Raw genomic sequence first — 15,087 nt, forward strand, 5'->3', positions numbered from 1 at the left:
CAAATATGTTAGCCAATATTCTTTCCAAGAGCTCTTTCAGCAAAGTATAGGCTGCTGTATACTTTCTAAAAGACTTTGGCCTGGAGGTAAATGTTACAGATCATACAAGCATGACATCAGAACACACTCTCAAACAGGAATTTGCTTGGGAGAATCTTAAGGACTGAGATGAAGGAGGAATCAGAAGAAACAGAGGTGGATCCCCACCCTGAAATAGCAGGTATTTTTTTCTCTTGTCAAACAATGATCTGTGCCCTCTTCCTCTGCTTGATGTACAAGAAGTTACCAAGATGTTCCCAAGCTTTGTCCCATGACAGAACTCCTGACCATTCCAACATTTTGTTGTTGAAACTTTTGGTGGGAGTGTTCGTACCTTTTTTACAGATAAGCAGGGGCCCAATCAGCCCAGAGTTGAAGTCCTCGATCAGATTTTCATGGGAGTAATAGATGTGTGTGAGGCATGGAGGGTCATCATGGGTGGGCCCGCTGTCCTCACTGATACTCCATTCATAGGTGTATTCTTGGCCTGGAGCCACAGCATCATCCATCTTCTCCACAGGGAATGTGTGGTCAAGGTAAGAAGCACCTGGAGGAGTAAGAGCAATCAAGACATGTGGGCAGTTTCTGAGGACTGCGTTTTCACTACTCTCAAATCTGGGGATAGTTAAGATGAGCACTCTGGAGATGCATGTGTCCTTCAATAGTGAATTTTATTATTTGGAAAGATTCACATATGCCCATTTCTATGCTCACGTACTTACAAAGGCTTTGCTACCATGGTGATCTTAAGAATAACAAATGTTATTTGTAAATTAAAGTTAAGCAAGTTAATTTTCCAGGGTACCTCAACAATTATTATTTAAATATTATCAGAGAATTGAATCACCTTTGATCAGTAAAACATCTCAGAATATAAGAATGGGTGATATCTTCTTTGTGGTATTTAACAAGACATACTTAGCCTATTAACATGAGATGGGAGGATAGTCAGAGTTGTTTATATATTGTTTTGTTTTGTTATTTCAGATCTTCTTTCCAACCGCTGTGACCCTCAGCTCTGTTTTCTCTCTTTATTTCATCTTAGCTATCTGATTATCTCAATTTTTTCCCGAGAGCCACAGCGTCTAACTCCCATATGCAGGCTGGTTGTTTGTATGAATATGAAATGTGTCCATCCTCTGAAACTTACAAGTCTTATTTTGTACTTTGTGCCCCCAAAGACCCATCATTAACACCTGCATGTATACTGGACTTTCCATACTGATAGGAGAGGGACAGGATGAAGAAATTGGTCTTCTTACTGAAGAGAGGGAACTGAGATGCTCAATATTAAAAGAAGTGTAGAGGGTTGGGTGAGGTTTTCAATAATAAAATGGAGCAAGTGAGGTCAGGAAGGGGAGAGGTGAGTGCCATAGATCACCAAGTGGAATGGACAGTTTCCTCTGCCTGAGGAATTCCTCATTTAATTAGGTGAAAGATTCCCTATCATCAGCTGGTGCCAGAATTTCTCTTTGGGATGCGGTTATTTTTGTTTGGTACAATAACTTGATAAATTCTTTAAGGGAAGAAGGTGAGAACATCAGTGTAGATATAGGCAGACAACAAGGATCTGGGAGAAAAAAAAAAAAAAAAAAAAACCCACCTGAAATGTTTTACATGATGGCATAAAAGGCCAATAAAAACTACTCTTACTGAAGCAACTATAATTTTTAAAAACTGAAATGATTAATCCTTTCTCTCACCTTCCCTCCCCTTCCTTTCTCTTCCCTTTCTTTTCTTTTTACTTTCCTAGTTTTTCTTTTATCCTTTCTTCCTTTCTTTGTCTTCTTCCTTCCCTCTTCCCCACCCTCCTTCCCTCTCTTTCTTCCTTTCATTATCTTTATTGAGGTATAATTTGCATATAAAAACATTTACCAGTTTTAAGTATAATATTTGCTGAGCTTTGATAAAAAAAATTACACAGTCTTATAGCTATAGTCCCAATCAAGATAGAGAAGAGTTCCATCATTCTAAAACGTTTCCTTATGCCATTTGTAGCCAGTGCCCTCCGGGCCCAGACAACCACTAATCTGCTTTATTTCACTATAATTTGGCTTTTCTGTAATATCATATCAATGGAATCATCATTATATACCCTTTTGTGCTGGATTAGTGTTAACTGGTATGGTATATAATTTTCTATCCTTTATTTTTTACCTATCTTTGTCTCTCTCATTTAAAGTGGATTTCTTAAATTCTGCATACTGTTTAGCATTCCTTTTTATTTAATCTTATTTGTTTCTTACTTGTAGTATTCTTTCCATTTGCTTTTAATGTAATTGATGATATGGTTGGATTTAATTTATTTTCTATTTGTCTACCTGGTCTTTATTCCTTTTCCCCTTCCTTTCTATTTTCTTTTGGATTGAGTATATTTAATGACGTTTAATCTCCATTGTTGACTTATTAACTTTGTTTTCTTAGTGCTGCCCTTCAGTTTACAATATATAATACATTTTTAACTTGTTACAGACTTCCTTCAAACAGTATTATACTGTTTTACTTGTAAGAACCTTGCAATACTATATTTCCATTTCTTCCCTCCTATCCTTTGTGCTATTGTCATACATTTTATTTATATATACATAATATGCCCCACAATTAATTGTTACTATTTTTGCTTTAACATTTAGATAATCAATTGCCTTTTTAATAGATTAAAATGAGGAAAAAATATCTCTATATTTACCAACTTCTGGAACTTTTCATTCCTTCTTATGAATCTAAATGTCTCTCTGATATAATATGTCTTCTATCTAAAGGAGTTCCTTTAGCATTTTTTTTCTGCTCTACTAGTGAGAAATTATTTTTGCATTTGTATGTCTAAAGCACTCTTTATTTTGCTTTCATGTTAAAAAGGTTTTTTTGCTTGGTATAGAATACTAAATAGACAGATTCCCCTATCCTCCACCCTCCCAACACTTTAAAGATGTCCCTAATTGTCTTCTGGTTTGCATAGTTCCTAATGATACGTCTGCTGTCATTTCTTCGTTTTGTTCCCCTCACTGCTTCCAATATTTTCTCTTTATCACTGGTTTCCAGTAACTTGATTGTGATGTGGCTTGATGTGGTTGTCTTCATGTTCCTTCTTAGTTTTGTCAAACCTCTTGAATCTGTTGGTTTGTAGTTTTCGTTACATTTGGGCAGTTTTCAGTCACTATTGCTTCAAATACTTTTTCTGTTCCTGCTACTTCTGGGATCCAATTACACATATGTTAGATCACTTGATATGGTCCCACAGTTCATTGATGCTCTGTTCACTTTCTTCAGCCTTTTTACTCTCCGTATTTCATTTTGCACAGTTTCTATCATGATGTATTAATATTTTCTACCATCTCCTTTCACAGTGTCTAATGTGCTATTAATTTCATTCAGTGTTTGTTGTATTAGTGTTGCCCTTCAGTTTACAATATATAATTTTTTATCCTTTATTTTTTACCTTTATTTTCTATCCTTTATTGTTTTACTTTTCATGTCAGCAATTGTATTCATCTACAGAAGTTCTGTGTATGCATATTTACATTCTCTATCTCTTCCTCATGCTCATGCTTTTCTCTGTTTTCTGGAACATATTGGGAAGATTTATGATAGCTGTCCTACTGTCTCTGCCTGCTGCTTCTATTCTCTCTTTCACTTCTAAATCTGTTCTTTCTTGGTTATGAGTCATCTCTTTCTGCTTCTTCTAATGCTTGTTTATTTTTATTAGCATTGTGAATTTACATTGTTGTTTGTTGCATTCTTGTTAACTAGTATTGAGTTTTATTCACAGTTAAGATACTTGAAATCAACTTGATTCTTTCAAATCTTATTTTTTATTCTGTTGCCTCCTCAGCAGCCTGTAGTCTAATTTTATCCACCGACTGTTTCTAAATCCTTCTGAGAATTCTATCCAATGCTAATTTATTAGGAAGTCTTTCTATGTTTGATGGTAGGAACATAAATGATTACTGGCCCTGCGTAAGGTCCAGGGACTATTCCAGCTGTTCCTTTCAAATGACATTTTGCTTACCCTCAGTGCTTTCCTCACATGTATGTGCAGAACAGTGTTCAACTTGACAAAACCTCTCTGTAGATTCTCAAGAGCTCTTTCTCTGTGATTATACTGTCCTCTTCAGGACTCTGCCCTACAAATCACAAATTCTAGCCACTCAGGCTTCTCCAAAGTCCAAACTCTGTTTCCTCACCCATAGAGACTCTATCTGGGTTCTCCCTGCTTGTGCTGTTCCCTGGAAACTCTCTTCAGGCAGTAAGCTTTGGCACTCACAGGGCACACCTGATTTGTTCTTCTTTCACTGTCTTGAGTTGTCTGTCATTTGATGTCTGAAAACTTCTGTTTTATATGTTTTGTCTGCCTGTCTAGTTGTTAAGAAAAAAGGCAAATCTGGTTCCTTATGTTCAGAAGCCAAAGTCTGAGATGCTAAATTTCCATATAAAATATTTTTTACATTTCAGCAATGTCAGCTTCCCTTCCTTAATTGTACCTTTCCCCATCCCAACTGTGGAAAATCTATTCCACTCAAAACACTTTGCATGAGTTTTCATGGCATCAGCATATGTTTGGATTCTCCAGGTGGGAGTGGAAAATAAGGCACATTCATTCATTAGCAATGAAGGATTCAGGTACTACAGTGATGTGCAATGTACCTCATGAGGTTCTGAGCATGGAAACCATAAGTTGAGTAGGTATATCTAGATTTACTTCTTGCATAAAGTCTTTAATGTGGACCACAAGTCCATGTATGATTTACCTCTACTTCTCTCTTCAGTCTTATCATATGTCTTTTCCCTTGTTAACTGTGGGCTCCTTGTCCCCTGGGTCCCCTGTCAGTTCCCCAGACATCCACTTCTATCCTACCTCAGGGTCTTTGCAGATGCCATTCCCTCTGCCTAGAATGCTCTTTGTCCCTTCTTCCTTTTGATAAATATGTGTTCATCCTTTAGACATCACCTTGAATATCAGTTCACTTCTACCTTTATCTCCAATTCTGATACACATTTTTTTCCTTCTACAGCACTCATCACAATTTGTAATTAAATGCCTCTGAGATTACATGACTAATTCCATTTTCTTCTACTAGATCATAAGTATTTGTGTCCTGCACATTTTGGTCACTCAAGTGTGAGCTGCTCAAGGAAAAGTGCTGGATCGTATTTGTCTTAGTGTCTCTGGTGCCTTCCATAGGTACCTGGAGGAGCATGGAACATGAACATGAAGAAGATGCTCAGTGAATATTTATTAAACTACTAAAATGTAAGGTCCTATGGGCTAGAGCCTAGGTCAACAAGTCAAAGCTCACGGCTGTGTTGTTAGGATTGCATAATGTTAAAATAGATTAAATGCCAACATTAAAAATCTGGAGTAATTATATAAGAATCTGGTTTCTCTTTAAAAAACAAAAACCTGGAGATCTAGTTAACAACAGGACCAAAGTCCTGCACAGAATTTTGTTGGAGCTGGATCTTAGCTGCCCTCTTCTGCTTTCTGATTATCAGTCCTTACTGGACCAATTTTGTTCACTGAACTACTCATCTGGCTACTATAGGCAGCTGAGTTTGTGAACTTTGTGCTGGCGTAAAGGGGACTTTGTTATGTCTTCCCCCAACACACCCCGAAGCATAGCTTGACACTAATAACTAATATTTACTATAAGCTGTACTTTCACTTTGGTAATAAAACTGTCAAGAGCTGAGAAATGATAAAAGCTTAAATCACTTCCTGTAAGTTATAACATAATTCTAGTCTATAAAAGAAACAAAGTTTATGGAGAAAGTCTCCACTGATAAGCAGGAAGCATTATCTGTGAAAGATTACAAAAGACCTTTGATAGCAAAGCATGAACAGGACTGATAAGGAGAGTTGCCCTCTCGGGTCAGATCTTGTGTATTAACTGAAATTAGGATGGCTAGTTGATGAGTTGCACTATCTATCTTGAATCAAGCATGACAGCCCTTCTTCAATGCTTCTTGCTACATGGCCTCATAAAGTTGAAAAATGATGTTTCTGGACAGGCAGCTTCCACTGTTTTAAATGGTTAAAACATCACAGGGTGTTTCTATAGTAGAAAATGATATTCTTTCCACTGCTTTCACAAGTTCCCCTAAGGAAAAAGCATTATATTCTTTGCAGGGTAGGAGATAACTTTTGAAGTTCTTCCTCCCTTTCTTCTTCAGGGTAAATGTGTGCTTATTCTTCAGATGTCAGATCAGATATCATCTGACACCCTTCTTGATCTCTGATTGTGATACACGTTTGTTTGTTGTTGGTTTTTTAACAGCACTCATCATCATTTGAAATTCAGTATTTGTGAGATTATATGGTTAACGATACTTTCTCCTGCTAGATAGTGGGAGAAAGCACTGGAACTTTAGGGTCAGAGTTGAAATATCTTGGTTGTTGTATCATTTGCTAACTGTGTGAACTTGGGAAGGTTTCTTCAAGTCCCTTTTAGCCTCAGTTTTTTCATTTATATTTTAAGATAATATAATCCTTTTTCTAGAGATAACTTTATCCTTTTTGATGGGTTATGAGGACTGGAAAATATTTGTAAAATTTCTGTCTCCTAATAAATGCTCTGGTAGCCTGTGGGAATACATGTTTACATATTGCTTAAGTATTTCCTTTCCCAGCCATGTTGCAATTAATACAGCCTCTTTCCTTTATGTTCTACTTTAGATAAGATATATCTTAAGTGTGCTTGAGTTCTGGTAACACATGTGAGTAAGATAGAAACCGGTGATTTTTTTAGTTTGGGTTGCTGTAACAAACTACCCTGGACTGGGTGGCTTATAAACAACGGACACGTCTTTCCCACAGTTCTGGAGGCTGGAAGTTTAAAATCAGGGTGCCAGCATGGTTGGGTTCTGGCGCAGGGTGTCTTCCAGGTTGTAGACTGCCATCTTCTCCTTGTGTGTCCTCACATGGTAGAAAGAGGGTGAGTGAGAGGGTCCCTTTTATAAGGGCACTAATCTCATCATGAGGGCTCCATTTTCATTACCTAAAAATTTCCCAAAGGCCCCACCTCCTAATGCCATCACACTGGGGATTAGATTTCAACACATTAATTTTGGGAGGATACAAACATCCAGTCCATTGCAGTGATATATTTATTCCAAAGGTGATAAAAGTAAGTAAGATTTTTTTGGTAAAAATACTTTTTTTTTTTTTTTGGCAATAAGTAAGACAAGGTACCTGCTCAAAATTATCAGCAAAATCAATAATTTTAAAGCAAGTGGAAAATAATGCACAGTCCCTACTTTCTAATCAGTCCTCAGTCCCTCAGTTTAGTTCAGTAATGATTAATCTCATCATGATCATGACCATCAACATCCACTAGGTTCCAGGCTCTGTGCTAAATCCAGAGTAAAAATGTAAAGAAGACAGGGCCTGGGACCCTGAGGGGCTCATCCTAGTTAACTCTAGGGTCCATGTTGGTGCCCTAATTGTGATAGGTTTGACCTCTAGATTTCTTCTAGGGCTACAATTAGAACACACTGTCAATCTGGAATGAGAACCAACCAATGTAAGTATCTAAAAATTGCCTAAGAAGCTATAACATTTGTGCTAGGTATAGCAGGGTGACTGATTTTCTAACAATATTGAACCTACTTGTAAATGATCAGTGTTTCACACCTAGATTTATTTTAACACATACTGGGCTTAAAAAATTATTGTATATACATGATATTTTGAGATAGATAATGAGAGGTTACTCTAGTCACACAAATTAATGTCTGTCTAGTTGACCAAACTAAATTACTCAGAATTTCACATTCACCTGTCAGTTAAACATAAGATTAATTTCAAATAATTAAATGAATGATGTTAATTTAGTATACTACCAGAAGTTGACTTATGAGCATCTTGAATCAAATAGTGAACAATATAGACTTGCACATAGGATATATTCTGTAATTACACTGAGTAAGAACTGCTAATGAGATCATTGGGGCATAATTTTATCAATGCTTTTATTCTTTTCACTTCAAATTAGTCTACCTTTAGCCTAGAATAAAACAGGTGTGTTGTATCTTTGATTTTTGCAACATACATTAATATAAAGTATAAAATACAAACAGCTATTTAGAGGAAGCGTTTGTGAGATGGAGTTTTGGTGAATGTGATTTTGACTTTGTAATCAAAATAAAACAAGTAAAGCTCTAAACTGAAAAGAGAAATGGACAGGGACAACTATTGTGCTAGAGCACAGAAAATCCTTGTTCAGCTGCTTGCTAGAATAAAATCTTTATACAAGGGAAGCTCTTCCTTCATATTTACTCAGTTCTGTTCATTTCCTGCTCAGTCGATAGTCAGCTTTGTATTGCATTTACTCTTGTCATGATGTCCTAATTACTTGCCAAAAGCTCCCAGTATTTTTTTAAAATGAAAAACGGTGCATACAAGCTTTGGGAAAGTGAAGTTACATAAAGAGCCTTTTTGGTTACCCATTAGGGTGCCCACTCAGTAACTTCTCCCTTGTTATTTATTTTTGTGAACAACTCTTTTCCTCTCCTAAGTTAATAAACTTGGTGAATACTTCAATGCATTCAAAGATTCAGAACATTCTTTTAGAAGCTACAATGTAGGCAATGGGCAAATCAATGCTGATGTTTTATAAAGAGCTGATTTCATTGCACAGGACTTGCAAGTCTCTTTGGAAAAGGGATCCACATTTTTGTGATTTATTAAATATACAAACCATAGCCATTATAGTTTGTTTCAGGTGTTTATCATATACTCAAGGAAGTATCTACATAAGGCCAAAATATTCAGATGAGAAGTGAAAAAATGTAATCACCTCCATTAAGTCAAGCATTGGAATGTTTTGGAACAACCTAGAAGAGTAAATTTTTGTATAGAGAATTTGGCAACCCTTAGATACAAGGAACAATGTCTGGCAGAAAACATGTTTCATTTGGAGAGCTGGCTTATCAGCAGATGGTCATCTATTATAGAGCTAATTTTGTGACATGACATTCATATGCAACTCATACATTTAAAATATGAGAATATAACTAAAAGAAAATAATAATATTAAATTCTCTATGAAACAAGCTTTTTAAAGGTAATTGACCAAAACAATTTTGAAAATTTTACTGAACAAACTTTGCTCAAAGGTGCAGCATTAGAGTCAATATGTTGCATGCTAGTTATAGAGTTTCTGAAAATGTAACCTCAAATTGAAACCTTTTAGTGATAGTTTTTAAGTGATTAGTTACAGTTGCAGATATTTTATTCCCTGATCTAAAACAGTCTTATTAAATACGTTATTAAAGGAAATGTCCTTATAAGCATTTTTACAAATCACCGTTTGTCCATTCTGTCAAAAAGGGTTATCCAGAGTTGCCTTATGTTCTGTCGTGGTTTCTGAAGCCAATGTGATACTATCTTAACCCCCCACTACCACCCATCTCTCAAATATCTACCTCTGAGATAGAGGAATCTGGATTCTCATGTAACTGGCTCAGCATGCAGTTAGTTTATCCCCACTCCTAAAAAAAGTAGCTCAAACCACAGAGGGAGGCTATAGGTGAGGCTGAGTGTCAGACATGGAGAAGGAGATGTTTTATTTTAATGCAGAGGGCATAATCAAATCAACTTAGAAGGCTTTTCTCTTACCATAAAAGATACTATCTGTCTATTAGATTTGCATCTCATTTCCAAGGTAAAATTTTACTTTCCCCACTGATATGTATTTACCTTTCTTAGATTCATAGGACCAGAGGCAATATACACCAATAATCATGTCTCCAGTGAAAGTTGTGGGAGTATTTTAAACAATTGCTCATAAATAATTGCTGGCTGTGGGGAATATAGGGACAAACAAACAGTAAAGGAAGAGGGATAATGTTGCAAGGTTCGTTCACTGTGCAAACAGCCCAGGTAGGGTACAAAGTCTATAATTCTTACCTCCTCCCTTATTTGAAATGAAACCTGCATGTGACATTTTGATATTTTGAGGTTTCTCCCCCTTCTTCTTCACATTGCTGAACTCCTGATGCAGTCGTCTGGAAGCCTCATAAGTAGGTGAGGTGGTTGTTCACTATGTCACTGTATGACTGATTTCATGTATGTCATGGTGTGATTTTAAGAACATAGGAGAAACTCCTGTGCACACTACCTCACCCAGAGTCTTGCCAAATTCACTTTGAAAGAAATCTCAATGCCACAGTTAATGCTTCACTGTTTTTCCTCAAACCAAAGATTAAGTGCTAATGTAAGTACTCCCAAGGCAGGTAGTTCATTGACCTATTATCAGTCACTTAAACCTTAGTGGGAATGAGTTTGACAACAGTTTATATAGAAATTAATAAATTTAAAAATTACTTTCTGATTTTTTTCTGAAACTGACGAGTTTTCAGATAAATACTAAATTATTTGAACACATTTTAATTGAAGAATTATCTTTATTATCATAGCTAATATTTATTGAATGTCTGTTATATGCTAGTCATTATTCTAAGATTTCATGACAACAAACCTGTATGACAGAGATATGATTATTATTCTCATTTTGTAGATGAGAAAGATGAGGCACACAGAGGTTAAATAACTGTATAAAAGTCACTGAGCCAGGATTTGCACTTATGAGTCTAGTTCTAAAACCTGCACGTAAACCACTCTCCTACTCAATTCTTCTCTCAAAGGTATGATGGCTGGAACGTGTGGGAGAAGGAAAGATATTTGTGAACCATGAAAAGTCTGAAATTATTTCAAAATGTTATTATACCAACAACTACTACAATTTGCATACAGTTTTTCATACCAGTGCTGGATGGAACTCTATGATGCTTACAATGATCCAAACATCAGCATAATGGGATAATTAGAACCATATTAACATCAGGTACTTACTATTCAGTGGCTGATACAATAACTTGCATCGCTATTATCTTTATGATCATTGCCATCATTGTCATCATTATTTATTGAGAGCTTATCAGATCCCAGGAGCCACGTTTAGTTCTCTACCTAAGTGATCTCATTTAAATTTCAGGCAATCTTATGGGTGGTTATAATCATTTCCATTTTATAGATGAGAAAACTGAGGCTCAGAGATGCTAAAGTCGTAGGATCAGAAATGATAAAGCTAGAATTTTAACTTGTCTGCCTTTAAAGCTTACTTTCTTAACCACTTCAGTATGTCCAAAAGTCTAATACTATTAATACTTCTAGTCTCACTACCACCAAATACCACTTACTGAGTGTCATCTATGTGCCAGGAAGCCTATAGTTCTATGTCACTGTGTCAGTGGCTCATGGGCCAAATCCAATCAGTTGCCTGTTTTGGTAAATAAAATTGTATTGTCAGAGGCAGTTTTACTCTGGTGTATGACTTGAGGGAAAGAATAAGGTAATAAAGTTAATTAGTTCTGGCATCTGTAACCAAAGCCATAAAAAGAAAGTATCATCTATGGCTGCTTTTGTACTAAAAGGCAGAGTTGAGTACTTGCAACAGAGATCCTATGGCCTGCAAAGCCAAACAAACTTACTCTCTGGCCCTTTACAGAAAAATTTACTGACTCCCACCTTAAACCATCTTTCAATGTATGTATTATTATTCCCATTTTAAGATGAGCATATGAGAATTCAGAGAAATTAGATAACTTGCCCTCCCAAACATTAAAGAGTGAGAACCCAGTGAAAAATGTCCAAAACCTTTTCCTTTTCTTCTCTCGAAACTTACAACAGCAACAATTTTTATAATTACCAGTTGCAAAAGATTTCCCTAACAGCATGTGGTTAACAATATGGTTTTAAACGTTGATGCTGGTATTAAAGACTTAGACATTTTCCCTTTTCAGAAAAATATTAAATTTATCTTACCTTCTGATAATTTACTGTACCTAATTCCTTGAGGATGGATGCTTAAGGGCTTATCTGCCTTATTCTTAAAGTGAACTTTTATGATATCTCCGACTTCAGCATATAAAGTAGGCCCAAGAAGTCCTGTGAAAACAAATGTTTAAACTATGTCTGTATTCAGGGTCACCAAAGGCAGAGTTGCTAAGCAAGAAAAGCAAACAGACGATACCAAGAGTGATTGCTACCATTCCTCCTGGTCCTGAGGCTGACCGGCTTATCTTCAATCTGGAAGGTTTTAGCAGCTCATTAACTCAACATTACATGTACACAGATCAAACAGAATGGTAGAAACACTTGTCCTAGACCTAAAAGAAGTCAACAGAGCAGGAGAAATAGTTCTGACCAAGTCCCGCCCACTTTGACCCACTGTCATTCCTTAGAGATAACTGTCTTTGCTTAAGAAAGATGTTCATTTCAATTACAGAGGGTGATGCGACAGAGTAGTTACTTTAGATTTCTCTGACGTGGGAGTGCTCAGAGACCTAGATGAATTGAGGAACCAAATCACGCAGCTGTCTGGCTCTGAGGCAGGAGTAGGCTTGATGTATCTAAGGAACAGTAAGAAAACAGTATGGGAAGAAAGAAGAGATGAGGTGGATGGTGGGTGTGCAGAATAAGGGAGGCCCTCTGGGCTATGGTAAGAACTCGAATTTTCTTCTAGGTAAAATGGGACATCACTGGAGCATTTTTTTTTTTTTTTTTTTGCAATGGAGTCTCGCTGTGTCTCCTAGGCTGGAGTGCAGTGGTGTAATCTCAGGACCCACTGCAACCTCCACCTCCTGGGTTCAACCAATTCTCCTACCTCAGCCTCCCAAGTAGCTAGGATTACAGGCATACACCACCATACCCAACTACTTTTTGTGTTTTTAGTAGAGATGACTTTTCACCATGTTGGCCAGGCCGGTCTCGAATCCTGACTTCAGGTGATCCACCCGCCTCAGACTCCCAAAGTGCTGGGATTACAGGCACGAGCCACCATGCCTCGTGTAAGTGAAATGGAGCATTTCTAAGTAAAATGAAAAACCACTTTGTATAGCAGAGACATAGTATAACATGTATTAAAAGTTCATCCTAAAACAAAAAGTTCATCATAGCTGCTGTGTAGAGAATAGTCTGTGTAGGGACAACAATGGAAGCAAAGAGCTTAGGCAGTATAGGAAAGAGACTGCAGTGTACTGGGCCAGCACATGTAGCAGGACGTGATGAGTAGTGGTTGGATTCTGGACATTTGTGTAGGTAAGACAAACAAGACTTGCTGATGGATTGCATGTGGCTTGGGAGAGACAGAAGTCAAGGATGACTTCAAGGTGTGTTATCAGAACAACTGGGTAAATGATGTTACTAGTTACTGCAATGGGAGAACACAGCAGGGACAGGAGGTTATGGGTGCAGAAATCAAGAATGAGGTTTTACTTTCTACATGCCAGGCACTGTGTTAGAAAGTTTCTGGCTACGTGGATCAAATACAGTCCCTGTCCTGAGGAGTTCACAAGCTAATTTGGAGATAGATGTATGATAGGAGCGACTGCTGAGATATGGGCAAAATACTACAGAAGAAGAGAGGATGAAGCACAGATTCTGTCTGGGGAGTTAGGGAAAAAGTTGATGGCTGAGTTAGAATTCAAGGAATTATATATAGTCAGCCCTCCATGACCATGGTTCATATTCATAGTTACACATCCATGGAGTCAACCAATTTTGGATCAAAAATATTTTAAAAACAACAATAAAAATAACAACAATAAAACAATACAAATAAAACTATAACATAATAGCAATTTACATAGTATATACATTGCGTTCAGTATTATAACTAATTTAGAGATGATTTAAAGTATATGAGAGCATGTGCATAGGTTATTGCAAATACTATGACATTTTATATAAGGGACTTGAGCATCTGCAAATTTTGGTATCTGTGAGTAGTCCTGGAACCAATCCCATGTGGACGCCAAGGGATGACCGTACTAGAATTTCCCAGGTGTAGACCTTGGAGTCTCTGCATCAGAATTACCGAGGGTCTTACTAAGAGGCAGATTTCCAACTATCACCTCAGCCTCAACGAATCTGAGCTCTGGAGGTGAAACTTGGGAATCTGGACTTTAATATGTGCTCCTTGGTGATCTTGATGTCTTTGAAATCTTGAGAATCCATGACCAAAAATCCCATTCCAGACAAGTGACAGAAATCAACTACTGTCATTTCTGAGCCATCCACAAGTGTCATGGGGTTGGCTTCTCACCATTAGGCATCCTAGAGGCAGGAGAAGGAAGTCACAGCACTCATGGAGCTCAGCCACCATTTGTTTGCACTGGTGATGATAATTATAATAGGGCTTTCCTGTACTGTTTCCTTGATACATTCAAGTACTGTAAGTCCCTATATTAATCCTCACATATTTTTAAGGTAAATATTAAGATCTTCATTTTATAGCTGAGGAAACTGAGCCTCAGAGAGTTTAAATATCTTGCCTAAAATCACACAGCATCATGATTCAAAGTTTAATATGTCTACCTCTAGGTCATGACTTTTAAACCCCTTCTTTATACTACACCTCCACCTTGTATTCATCCCTTTATTTATTCAATGAATGTCGAGTGCCTATATTATCCTAGGCATCAGAATTGCAATGGTGCATAAAAGAGTAAAATAGATACACCCACTCCCTGCCTTCATAGAGTCTGTAAAAAGTTGAACATTTTTATAGTTCTATAACTTTATAAGTTTTTATAGTAGGAAAGACAGATTTTAAACAAATGATCACACAAACATTCAATTTATTTATTTATTTATTTATTTATTTTATTTTATTTTTTTTCTTTGAGACGGAGTCTGGCTCTGTTGCCCAGGCTGGAGTGCAGTGGCCGGATCTCAGCTCACTGCAAGCTCCGCCTCCTGGATTTACGCCATTCTCCTGCCTCAGCCTTTCGAGTAGCTGGGACTACAGGTGCCTGCACCTTGCCTGGCTAGTTTTTTGTATTTTTTTTTTAGTAGAGACGGGGTTTCACCTTGTTAGCCAGGATAGTCTCGATCTCCTGACCTCGTGATCTGAAAACATTCAATTTAAACCTATGGTAAATATTATGACAGAAAAGAATGGAATACTCTGAAGAGTATTTGACAGGGGAATCTAGTCCAGTTGGACTTAAGTTGGGGAATTCTTTTCTGGGGAATTAATCCTTTAA

The 15,087-nt window shown here is 37.0% G+C and overlaps 1 protein-coding gene across 2 annotated transcripts in view; it reads right to left on the reverse strand.

Annotated features, from left to right (window-relative positions):
• F5 (coagulation factor V) overlaps positions 1–15,087 on the reverse strand; it is a 72,907-nt gene that overhangs the window by 45,220 nt on the left and 12,600 nt on the right. For both annotated transcript variants that reach the window (XM_026448449.1, XM_026448448.1), the window contains exons 3-4: positions 11,864–11,986; positions 374–586 (exon numbers count right to left, since the gene is read on the reverse strand). In XM_026448449.1, the coding sequence (XP_026304234.1) occupies positions 374–586; positions 11,864–11,986 (336 nt within the window). The remainder of the gene's footprint in view (positions 1–373; positions 587–11,863; positions 11,987–15,087) is intronic.

Source organism: Piliocolobus tephrosceles, chromosome 1 (assembly GCF_002776525.5).
Source record: "Piliocolobus tephrosceles isolate RC106 chromosome 1, ASM277652v3, whole genome shotgun sequence".
NCBI lineage: Eukaryota > Metazoa > Chordata > Mammalia > Primates > Cercopithecidae > Piliocolobus > Piliocolobus tephrosceles.